The sequence below is a fragment of the Ooceraea biroi genome, chromosome 9 (assembly GCF_003672135.1).
Source record: "Ooceraea biroi isolate clonal line C1 chromosome 9, Obir_v5.4, whole genome shotgun sequence".
Taxonomy (NCBI): Eukaryota; Metazoa; Arthropoda; class Insecta; order Hymenoptera; family Formicidae; genus Ooceraea; species Ooceraea biroi.
The window spans coordinates 212,721-225,671 of NC_039514.1; the positions used below are offsets into that span (position 1 = coordinate 212,721).

A 12,951-nucleotide genomic window follows, 5' to 3' on the forward strand; every position below is an offset into this window, starting at 1 on the left:
TTTCGTTTAATTTAAAATGATCGGTTTTAATGAAACTATACGTAAATCCTATAAACTCTTGCAAATATTAAAAACTCAAGAAAATTTATAGTATTTAGGAAAAACGGTTTTATATATTTTATTAGTTTTGCATCGAACGTTCTTTTTTTATGTCGCGCGGTCTAGGGGACCTCATGATCCTGTTAGAGGCCGATACAGAAAGTGCAATCGCGTTATACTACAGGATGTATTGCGCTGTGGTATTACCTTTCTCCATTTTTTATCTTTCTTTTCCGGAAGATTTGAACAGTTCGTTTTATTTGTTGCACATCGTCATTTGTTTGTCACTCGTTTCTGCGGTTCGTCGCTCTGACTGAACCGCAGCAAGCATGAAATGAAATGAAATGAAGAAAACACAGCTATCTCCGCGAGAAGAGCAAACCGCTCTCGGTCGTCTTTATCTTTTTCTCTCTTTTTCTTTGTCTCCGGGAGCAGTCTTTATCGAGAATCGCCGGTCTCGCGGCATCTCCCCGAAACTCCGATACTCCGTTCGCGATCGGTACCGCGTGTACACGCAACGGCAAACGGCGACGCGCGCGTCGTACCGCGCCGGACCGAGCAGTTTCGAAATCGCGCGCGCTACCAAAAGTGCGAGCGTGCGAGAGAGCAACCGAACGAGCGAGCGAACCGGAGGAACGGTAGTGGGACGGAGACGCACCTGCGTACCGCGACGCGCAGCTGCGACCTTCGTCGCCCTTGTGGCCGCCAACGTCCGTCCCGGCGCACGAGAGACGTCGCCGTCATTTTTACACGAGACGCACGTCCACGTAGAGGCAAGTCCACGGCTGCTCCGTCGACGTCGCCGTCGGACGGTCTCGCGTCTCCTTCATCCGCGAAGGTCGCGTCCGCGAACTTGAGGACCGGAAGTGAAGAGTTCCGTCGGGCGCACCGTGCGTCGTCCGTGCGAGCGCGAGTATACGATTCCGCTTCTTCACTCTTCTGCTGAAGAAAAATCAAAAGGCGGAAGGACGCCTCTTGGGGGGTCGGTGAGTTGTATATCGTTGTAATTCTTTTTTAGGGTTCTTTTTTAGGTAGTAACTATTTGAATGTTGCATACTTGAAAAATGTGCATTAAAATGAAGAAGAAACGTAAAGTGTGATCGAAGTTACATGTAAAATTATAAATGTGTGAAAAATTAATCATCGCATATTATTACGTTGTTATGTATTACATCATGCAAGAAATGTTTGCGCATATTTGCAATAATTGTGTTTCAGAGAATAACGGTAGTTTTTATATAGCTTTCTGATTTCACACAATATTTTTAAAATGGCATGTAATATTTTTAATTACCCGTACGTGTACATTTGCGATAATCCGTTTGGAAATGACCTCCGATATATGCCGAGAGAGTATCGATATCGTACTTTCAATATTTTTTCTTGGACAATCACTCAACCGTATGACAGATATCAGCAAAGAACGATACCTATTGTCGAGTCGTGATATACTTGTACGTTTCTGAGAATCACTTATGGACGATTTAAATCACTTTATTAACATAAACTTTTGACAATCTATTTAAACCAGTACAACATTTATTTTTCATTTCTCTGCAATATTGCTTCAATCTTGCTGATGCAACATAATTAACAGAAACTTAATGAAACATTAACTGGGCGTGCGCGGTGAACCCCCTTCCCCTTCGTATTCGTGTACGATTGCCGCGCGGGAATAACAAGGACCGCACGGGGGAAGAAAAATCGCGTCGGAACTGCAGGGGAAAGGAAAATGCGAGCGAGTGCGACACTCTCTTAATTAATGGAGAAAACGGAGCGAGAGCCGGGCACCGAGAGAGTTCACCGATTAGACAAGTTATCGCAAACGAACTGGCGGCCTGACGAGCCGATCGGCCAATCGCACTCGTCCCGTTCGTCGCGAGATGAGTCGCCGCCGCCGCTGTCGCGAAAAACATTTGACAGAGATCCGCTGAGACCTTCGGCGTGTATCTCGCGGTAGATTGCAATTGCTGCTCCCAGCCTCTCTACCAGCGGACGAAAATAAATCGCGATACACGCACACTCGGCACGAGCAGGTTGCGAGCGGTCTTGCGTGGTCGATGATCCACCTCGCGCGCGCGTCGACGGAAGCGCGAACTCGCGCCAAATTTGCGCGATTTCCACTCCAATTCGTTTGAAAATCTTATTTGATCTCCCTCGCTTTGATTTAATCGTTATTGCGGCAAACTGGCCTGGAAGAGGAAGTTATTGTTCAACTCGCAAACGTGCGGATGAAATAGAATGTACTCCATTATACACATATAAGCGCAATCATGTGGCGTCATTACGTTAAGTGCGAGGGTGCGGGTGCGAATAATCGAACATGCACGCAGATCGAAAGGAAGATCTGCACGCGAGCAATTGTAAGATAGTCGGAATGTGCACACGAGCGTACATCGCTATTATTCTGCTAAGAGGTAAAAGAAAATATCTTTACGCCGACGGCCCTGCCTGTCCTTGTTTCGTGCATATTTTTCTCTTTACGATCGGAGCACGCACGAAACGTATGTACAGCTCGTGCAAGAGTCGTAAATTTTTAGAGCCGTTGGACTTCGCTGAAAACTGACGGTAAATTAGTTTCACTTGCTTCTCTGGTCTCTCTTCCTAGTTGTATTTACCGTGATATCGGAATACATTTATAAAGTATTTACAGTGTTTTTCGTACACCGCTAGTTGTCGAATGCTTCTGTCTTATCTTGTCTCATAAGAATAAATTTCTCGTCTTTTTCTCCGGAACACGCAAATTAGATGCTAGAAGTAAAAATGCAAATTCCGCGCTAAAGATGTCACGCTTTACATTGCAAATGTTTACGTTGTTGAGCACTTTTAATTATCAATGTATGCATGCGTGCAACAAGTGTGTGTTCGAATTTTTAGATAATATTCGTGCGTGACGGTAATTCGTACGCGGAAAACACGAACTTTTGCAACACTTTGTTATTTTCTAAATTAAAACAGTCACGAGAAAGCGTCCTTCCGTCATCCATATTGAAATCAACGCCACGCGAGTACCGTATAAAGGAAAAAAAGAACAAAGTCGAAGTTTTCTTCCGACTTGCCGATCTTATCATTCATTGGATTCATTGGATGCTAAGCGCGTTTTCATTATGTGTTAATGAATCGGGCTGGAGCCGATTGGGCTCTGCAAATCAACCGTGACGAGTCCGCCCTCGCTCGGCACGATTCCCGTTAATTTACCTCCGTAATGACTTTGTGATTATTTCACACGCTACGTTAATGATGCGTCGCGTCTCATGTCAGGCTGATAAGGGATTTGCCGTTATCTCCCAGAACGACGGCGCGATCTGCACGAGTGGGCGTTGAAGATCGCCACGGGAATGCTTCCATACACCTTTCCATCCCCTGTCGCTGTGTAAAAAAAAGAATGAACAAGTTTTAGTCTTTGATCTTTGCGGCCCAGTCGCTGAAGTGGATTCGCTTTTGACCTTTGACCTTCCCCCGGCTTCCCTTTCTTTTTTGCTGTTCTGCCTAGTGTTCACCTGCGCGCGTTGTTCATGTGCACATTTCTAGCCGCTCGGAGAAAGAGCGCGAATCACGACCGCGGCCGCGCGCCGATCGAACGTCATGTCGCCCCGATCCGAGCGATCGGCCGATTTAATCGCGCGCAGACGTTCGCCAGACCGTGTAGATCGGCGACGAGATCCGATCGATAAAGGTCGCGGCCCGCCGCCGTTTCTACCGCATTATCGGCTGTCACTCGCCGATCGCAAATCGAAAACTCGTAGAACCGATGTTACAAACGCGGTTTTTTTTGCAGGAAACGCGCGGCAGAATCGAAAAGCTCTCGTGCGCGTGAATTGTCATTTTTCATTTCGGAAACTATGAGATCGGTTTCGAGAAAAATTGATATCGACAGAAAGATGAACGTTACCTTTGCGCTTCTGGATTGGGTGATCGCGTGAAGGTCAGCGAAGGTCACCTTGACGAGCGTGGCGGTCGATCCGACTCTGCCGGGTCTGCCGAATAGATTTTCCTCGAATGTGCGCCTGCGGCGTTGCTCGTTTCATATAGCTCCTCGTGCGGAGAAGCTTTCTCGTGCTTCTCCGCGAGATACTTGGAAAGGTCATCGTCAAGAGGTCATTCGCCTCGGCGTAAATCCGTTTGGCGTTTTATAGATTTTGTCTCTCCCTCGTGCAACTCTTATAAGAAGAAAATGGCGGATTGGTCGAGTGAACTGTCGGAGCCTTTGCTCCTTTAATTCTCGATATCGAGCCACGTAATTACAACGGCCGTCGTAATTAAATTGGGCGCCGTAACAAATGGCGTCCACGATTGTATTCGTGAAATACTCACCTATGACACTCGTCGATTATCGGAACGTTAATTACACACGTGATTCATTGGCACAGCGAGGTGCAAAAATGCGATTTCTATTACATGACTGCCGACAATTAGTTTTACCGTCGCGAACGAAAGGTGGCTTAATGATTTACGATCAGCTTAATACGGTTTCACCAGGCGTTTCCACTTCGTTATCCGTTCTGTGCACAGGCGCGAGTTAAATCTCGTACGCGTCAATATTCTCCGTGAAATATCACTCCAATACACGCGATTTTGAAAAGAATAAGTATAACTCTCTTTCTCTCTTCCTCTTATAAATTATAATTATAATTAAATTGCAGAGCGAGCATTTTTGGCACTTTTCACTGAAAATTTCAGTCTCAAAAAGTGACAAGAAGCTCTTCCGCAAAGAACGCTCAAAGAAAGCCGAAGTGATTCCATTAAGTATTCAGGCTTCATTGAACGACCGTAGCAAGGAAAAAGCGACGGGCTGCGACGTGTCGCGCGATCGTGTCGATCGTGCCGTGATGGTAGGTAGGTCGGCGTGTTCTTCTGAACGACAGAGTCGATTAACAAAACCTGGCAGGGAGTGGTTATAATGTTACCGAGACAGAAAGAGAAAAAAGAAAAGGAAGTAAGGAGGTGCAGAGGGAAATGGGAGAAAGAGAGAGAGAGAAAGAACGTCGCTCAAGATGGAGAATCGATTCTGTCTCGCAGTGCATTATTGAGCGCAATATCCGACCGGATACGACTGACGTTTCTAATTTTCGGAAACTATCGCACGTCCGTAACAATGACGCTGTCATTATTAATTTCGATGATGCAATTACGTCATTGCGAGATGCGAAGAAGGGGATGCGCTGAATCACGAAGTGCATGAAAAGAGGATACTCTGGTGGCAATCATGATGGCAGAACAAAAATGCACTCGAGACGCGTCACGCGTCGTATTTTAATCCAAGGGAGAATGTGAGATGAAGGCGGCAAGATCTGAATCACTCCGTCTGAACTCCTCCGTGGCGTATGTACACCAACCGATTGATAAATATGCTTCACTTTGATTAAAAATTTTAATTTTTTGAATGCCCTGATTTGATTTATTAATTTTCTCTCTCTCTCTTATTTAGGAAATAAGATAATCATATTTATCTCCATTGACACTGATAATTTGCAAACATCTCGTACTTGTTTATCCATCAAAGATCGCCGCCCCTTTCACCAACTCGAAGCGCGAGGCCGTCTCTAGTTTTAGACCTCTAGGTTGACGCAGGTCGGATACTGTTGTTGGAGTTGGAAGATAGTGACGCGTAGACATCGCGATCTGTCATGATAGAGATCGATAAAATCGCGCAAAATAAAATCGATCGAGGCGGGGTCCATTCCGCGCGGCAGGAAGTGCAGCCGCCGCATAATTTAATAATATTACGTCGTCCCTCTCTTCAATCCCTGTTAATTTACGATCTCCCATATCGCGAGGGGCGTCGGAAAGAAAGAGTGGCACCGAAACGTGCGCGAGTAATTCTCTTGTATCGTGTCGTTTTCGTATGCACCAGATGTGACCGCGTTATTTCACTTTGTCCCTTATTTCTCGATCGTTTTGCCGATTTCAGCTTACTTGAGCTCGAGACTTCCGGTCCGAGCGCCGAGAATTTACTCGACGATCCTTTGACATTCGCGAGTGGTTGCAGGAGCGAAACTCGTTTGTCACAGCCCTCGCAAAAAGATTTGAGATTCGAATTTGATACGACGAATTCGTGTTTTCAGCGCTCGAAAAATATCAGATTTCTTATCTGATACGTGTGTTCGATAATTTCTTCCTATCTTCTTGCGCTCGGCAAGTCTGTCGTGCGCCTACGCGTGCGTAAATCATAAATTAAAGAATAATCCACTCCTCGATCCCCGAAGTTTGAGTTTTATTTTTACAGCACGGAGGCGAGGAGAGGGGGAGGCGCGCGTGAGATAAAACCTCTCTGCCCGCATTTTTCGCATTATTCCAAACACTCTCCCCCTTTCTCTCCTTTTTCCGCCGTTCTGTCTCCGTGTGTTTTTTCAAACAAATTCTTCTTTTTCTTTTCTTGGATTTTCGAGAAGTGAAAAATTAAAAAAAACGTGCGCGTCACGGTCACTGTTGATCGAGCGGCGACACGGTGCGTTGATGGCTGAACCAAGTGCAGCTTTATCAGTCGCCTTACAAGCGGTTGCTATGCGATCTGGAAGGGGTCCCCGGAGTCACCTACTAGCTCGACCAGCCAGAAGTCAGTGTGCGTAAGCCGGCCGGTCGTGCCGGCTCCTTTTCCGTCTCTTGTACGAGCACGCGCGCGCGCGCGGTCGCGTGCACTCTCATCTCTCGTCGGCTTTTTCTTCGCGGCTTTGTCACGCTGAAAAAATAGTTCCTCTTTCTTCTTTTCCTAGATTGGCCGCCTCGATCGATCTGTCGTTCATCCCTTGCCGCCAGTGTGAAAGAAATCGATCGAGCGATCGATAACGAGGGAGCCCGGGTATCCTCGTCGCTCGGAACGGCGATTTCGTCGTCGTTTCGAATTGCCGCGCCGAACGCTGAAATCCGGGGTCCCGTTAAATCGCCCGCTCGCCCGCTCGCGCGCGCGCGCGCGCGAGCGAGGGGCCCGACGTGAGGACGACGCCCACCGTGGACGCGTGTCGTGGGGCCTGTTCCGGCACTTTGTCGCTCCTCGGTCTTTCCCTCATTCTCTCTCTCTCTCTTTCTTGATGGCAGCGGTGGGGGTTGGAATTTGGGATACCCGGGCTCCCGTACGGTAGCTAAACGCTCAATTTCAATTCTGCGCGGTATTCGGCACCCCGACGATCCACCAGGAAGCGTGGAAGCGGACGTGCGACGGAGATTTCTTTTCCACTTCGCCCTCCCCCTATCTGCAACGTGATCCACGCGCAAAAAACAGATTTATTGTCGATTCACGCTGTGTTCGCTCTATTTATCTCGTCAGTGCGTCCGTCGTCGTTCATCGTTTGTGACGTCGTCGCCGTCGTGGATGTCATGAATGCCGCGAGTCCTCGTGCGTGCCGCGAACTCGCGAATCACGAAGAGCGCGCGGACACGGATCGCTCTCTGGTTCACGCGTGACGGCAGATTTGAGCGGTTACAATCGGGTGATGTTTCTCGATGTTCCACTGGCCACTGTCACGGACCTGACGACGGAACCTGGGGTTCGCCGACGACGACGCCCGCGTGCTCCACGCGCGAAAGCCTCTCGAGGACCTTGAGGACCGGTCGATCGGCACGCGACACTCGTCTCGATCTCGCGGGAACCAGCGATCGTCATGACGCAGGAAGAGGGAGCCCAGGACGAGTCGAAAACCACGACGGAACAGGCGAACTCGATGGTAAACAAATATCGTCCCCTTCTTCCCGATCGCGAGACTCTCGACATGTTTCCAATTCAATTGACCTTATATAGTACACAGTATATACGGTATACCTATACAGTGGACGCGAATTTCGGAGCACATGAGTCCCCGGTCAGGCAAAGTGCGTATCCAAAGGAATACGCGTTTACCGTAGTAATCCGAGACCTTTGCGTGGAGCTCAAGGGTCGCCGCCGATGCCAGACTCGGGGCTTAAGAGCTACAATCGAGAATCCCTTGAAACGGTCTGTATATTGTGATGGTTCTTACGCATTCGCCGCTCATTTATCATTTTCTCGTCTCGCTGATCATCGCGCGTGCATAACGAGTTTTCGAAGCTTCGTGCAGGAAGCAAAGTATTTTGCCGGAAATGCATAATGAGCGATCATTATGCAATTTGTTGCACTTGCGTGTGCGATACGTTTCGCGTACCATTTTTGCGCCTCGTCTCCTCTCGACGGGCACGCCGAGGGGGATGACAGCCGATCGCACGGATCGCTCGGATTGTGTTTCCACTCGAGGCGACCTGCGTGGCATGAATGAATTAACGTGTCACGGTAATACGATATTACCGATAGCGGCCGAATGCACGAGAGACCTGCGCCGAAAGCAGAAAACGGCGATCGGCGTCGCCGATCTCCGGCTGATTCCACATTGTGTAATTCGCGTCAAATGTCGTCGAGATCGCTGCCGGCTTCCCTTCACCCCGCTGTCTGATAACACCGTTATAATACGCGGATTCGGATTACCATTCGATTTCAGCTCGACCTGTACACGTAATCGGGGCTTCTATTTGTTTTGATAAGAGCTGTCTGTGCCGTAACGAAGCCGCGAGCCGCATTTTTCGCGCGATATCACGTTATTGTTCGAGGATTTCGCTGCGATTTCTTACAGTGAATAATTAACAACAATATATGAGACGTATGAATAATTACCGCATCTCTTTCTCGATGTTTAGAGACATTTTCCGTTAGTGGTTATCAGCGTTTCCTCTTGACCGCGAATGCGCGGTCAAGAGCTAACTGCAACGAGAACAAAGGCTGTTCAGCGGTCTCGGCTATCCGGTGCATTTTCTTCGGGAAATAATGCAGATATCCGCGTTAGTAGAATTTTCCATGTGCCACTATATGCGGTGACCGCGACCCGCGATGAATGAACGAATTCTTTCTCTTCTCAAGTGCGCTTTGTCGGAGATAGCGGATTTATTGCCGAGCAGATGCAACAGCCGAGCAGACGATAACAACGACGATTTCCCTGTCTTGGAGAATAATGTTAACTTCGTTAAACCAACATAAGCGGCGAGATTCTCGTCTTCCCGACGAGAATTCACTCGCGGACGTTTCTGCATAAAAATTACATAAAACGCAAAACCGTCAGCCCCTCTTTGATCATTTCCTCTTGATGCAAAAATTCTAAAAGAAAATTGTAGACGCAACCGCGATTTTTCTCGTACGAGTCTTGCTGTTGGAACGTTGACGCGATAACCCCCGCCACACCGCCTGACTTCTTCGAGCAACAATTGGCGATATTATTAACAATTGGACTGTTGCTTGATTTTTTCCTACGCTTTTGCGCATTTGTTGCGACGATTATTCTTAAGCGTGCAAGTGTAATTTGCATAGACTTTGAATACGCTTTCGTTACGCGATAATTGCGGCAAATGATAGAGTATAGTTCTAAACTTAAAAAACCAACCGGAGAAAAACATACGCGTTACAAAGTAATAGAGTTATTTCCATTACTTTATAAGCTAATAAATCGCACACGCGGGCGTGCGATGCGCCTGGCGAAATTCTGGAAATCAACAGGTTGACACAAGAGCCCGCTTTTCAAGTGCGATCGGTTTTCTTATTAACCGATGCGAGGTTTTATCGAAAATATGTCGAGAAGTTCAAGGTCCGTCTCGCAGTCGTGTGTCGTGCGTGAGAACGGCGTCAATTTTTATAGCCGCTATATATATATATATATATATATACATATACGTCGCTAAATACGCGTAATCATTCTATCCATCGCCGATTGAGTTGGTTCACGCGCAATGACGACGAAGACGCACAATATTGCGATGGAGATGCACGATATCGCGACAGATGGGAACGAATTAACACGCCGACACACGCGGCGATTACGTTGTACACACGTACGCGCGGCTACTTGTGCATATCAAGAGAGACAGCGCGTTAAAAAATCTTGACTCATCTGCTATCGAATACCCGGCGAGATCGAGTCGGCGAGGGACGCTCAATGTGTGATAACCGCGAGATGACACGCGCGAATGTCGCAGCAGCCCTCCCAATTGGTGCAGCGGCCGCACCGCGTCCCGCCGCGCTGCCGCATTCTTGCGCGTCCAAGAGAAATTTTTTTCGTTTAAAATTTAAAACTCGTCTGATCTGTTTAAATGTCAGTGTCATTCTCGCGTTGTTGTCCGCTCTTATCTTGAAGGACGTAATCTCGCACGCTCGTGCTGCGTTTAATGAGGGATCTCTCTCTCTCTCTCTCTCTCTCTCTGTCTTTCTTTAATGCGTGCGATGTGCGATGTGATGTCGGAGACGGTGCGGAGTGCATCGTCTTGTCAAACGCGTTATCGATAGCCCGCGTTCACGTGCACTTTCGCGGGGCTCCTATCGCGAGTATCGCGATAAAAGGAGCGGCATTTCTCGCGCCATTCAAATACCACGACCGCGTGACCCCGAGGGTGACCTCGGAATTTGTCTATCTTGGGAATACTCGTGTTCCCCTAATCTGAGACTTATTGCGGACTCAATTTCCACGTTGCGAAATCTCTTAAAAATCTCTAAAATCGCAGCTGCGATCGCGCGTATCTGAGATTGGTATTCTCCAGCGATACCGAGCGTTTGTCGTCTCGCAGGTGTTGCGCGTTATCTCGGAGTCTCGCAGGAAGTCGCGGTGAGCCCTCGCCAGAATGCAGAGAACCCGATGTTGGTTTGAAACTCGCTAATAACTCACCGCGCCGGGTAGACGATCTCTTCTTTCCATATGTATGCCCTATTCCTGAGAAACCGACGTCACCCTTGCCGTTTGGCTTTTCCAGCTGCAAATCTGCGGCACGTAATTGCGTTTCGCTCGTGCGATCGTTTCGGTAGCACGTTCACCGTCGCGGCGCGCCGCGATAGAATCCGCGATACGAATATACGTTCTAATAATAGCACAATACTACTACCCAATTTTACTCGTCTTTTTTTCTTCTTCTCGCCCTCCGCTTCTTCTCCGCTGTATCTGGCGTGAAAGCGTACGCGGGAAGTCGTTACCCCGGAATACGGATTTCTCCTTTCCTTTCCGCGCGCGTCTCTTTCCTCTTCCGTCTCCTCTTTCGTCAACCCTCGAGGAGGAGCTTATAAAGGCTCCCGGGGCGCACTCGCAGGGTTATCGCGTTGCAATTCACAACAAGCGAATCGCAGCCCGTTGCTGATCGGTTACGCATCCAGCAGATGATATCTGTTTCGCAGTAATGAACGCGCTAATTACGATCTGTTCGTCGAGCCCGCGGCAGTCCGATAACGCGCGCGCCGGGCGTCGTCAAGGGAGCACCCGCTGCGTTTTGCTGTAAACGTCGTCATCATCGTCTTATCAGTCGCTGCCCGGCATCGGGTAACGGTAATTGATTAGGGATGCGTGAGGAACAAAGTTACCCCGCAATTTATCGCGCTGTCGCGTTCAAGATATTATTCCTCGTTTAATTCCTCGAGCGATCGCTAATGAGGCAACCGCGTGGATGAAGGAAGCTTCAAAGCGTGGGGACTCCTCCTCCAAGTCGAGAGAGTTGTTTCGTACGACGAAATAAAAACGAGAACGGTGTAATGCGAAAATGATTTTTCGATGGGCAGCATCCGCGCTCGTGGGAACGTGTTCGCGGTTAATAACCGTTATCGGTAATTGATGGGGCCCGCCGTCGCGACGCGGCGCCTCCCAGCGCAGGAAGCGACGATGAATCTCCGCCGCCGACGCGTTTCGAGGCGAGCAACCGGTCGCGCGCGGAAGGGGTTAATTATAAGAGCCGACCGGCGTCTGCGTGCTTTATTATGACGAAGATGCTTCGGCTGGGACTTACATAGTTCGCAACTGCCGGTCGGTTTCTCGCTGCAAGCGATGCGAGTACAAGCCGCACCTGATAATAAACCGCGTGCATAATACAATCGCCGCGATACGTCGCTTGGATGAAGACGGATAATCACTTGGTTGTCATTTAATTCAGTTTAATGCACGCTTGCACATGTGGTCCCCAAATATCGGCACTGTAAGATAAATTTAATTACCGATATTTGTTGAGGCATCAAGTTTCGTCATTTATGACATTTTCTTTTATAATCATTCGGAACATTCGGTTTCACATATCAAATTCTCAATATTTTCTGGGTCGCGCAATTTTACTTATGACACATTTTCGATTTCGAGATGTCCGAGTTCTAGATATGTAATTTTTAATACTTTCTGGGGCACGTTATCCTGTCAATGACAGATTCCAAGTATTCGCGTCTGAAGAATTCCTGAAATTTTGTTGTTATTCGGTAAAATAAAATCCAGGTTGATGGAGGATTCATCTTGCTATTATTAGGTGATTAATAATACTTATTATCGAATTACACGAGATAAAAATTTACCATGTTATTATTAACGCTCTTTTACAATACAGATTAAGCGAACTGCCCCTCGCGATGTTTTCTTTTTATTAAACGATAATTTCTTATAAGTGCTGTTCGCGTATTCTTGTCCGCATATTAGCCGCGTATCATCGGAAGGTCGTTGACAACCTCCTCCATTATTTGCCTTGAGGTAGAGAGGAGAACACGGGAAGTACATCGACGTCTGCAATCGACTTCCACGTGAAGAGATCTCGCGCGCGTGCATCGCATGAGCGATAAATATTGATGGATATATTACGCGTCACATTATCGCACAACGCTTGATAATATCGATCGCAATAATGTATGATTATTGAACTGACATTTGTCGTATAAGATAATGACCTTTCTTATCGCCTCGACACTTCATACGTCCGCTCGGAGCACCCTGCTCACCGTTAACAGCGATTTACGCTGTCGCGGCTGAATTTTCACGTCGAAACCGCGTTCCGACAAGCGAATAAATCCTCGTGACCTCTTGAATCGTTACGCAATTAGAGGAACCACGAGCTGGTCTCTCTCTTTTTTTCTCCTTTTCCCACTCGCCGTGAAAACGTCGAGTCGGTTAAATAATAAAGGGATATCGATTC

General features: G+C 47.8%; 1 protein-coding gene across 2 annotated transcripts in view; it reads left to right on the plus strand.

The window, feature by feature from the left end:
• LOC105276111 (dentin sialophosphoprotein) overlaps nucleotides 1-12,951 on the plus strand; it is a 24,273-nt gene continuing 11,322 nt past the window's right edge. Inside the window, exon 1 of one of the 2 annotated variants that reach the window (XM_011333467.3) lies at nucleotides 1-7,700. In XM_011333467.3, the coding sequence (XP_011331769.1) occupies nucleotides 7,638-7,700 (63 nt within the window). In that variant the 5' untranslated portion in view covers nucleotides 1-7,637. The remainder of the gene's footprint in view (nucleotides 7,701-12,951) is intronic. The other variant, XM_026972120.1, reaches the window with a different exon arrangement.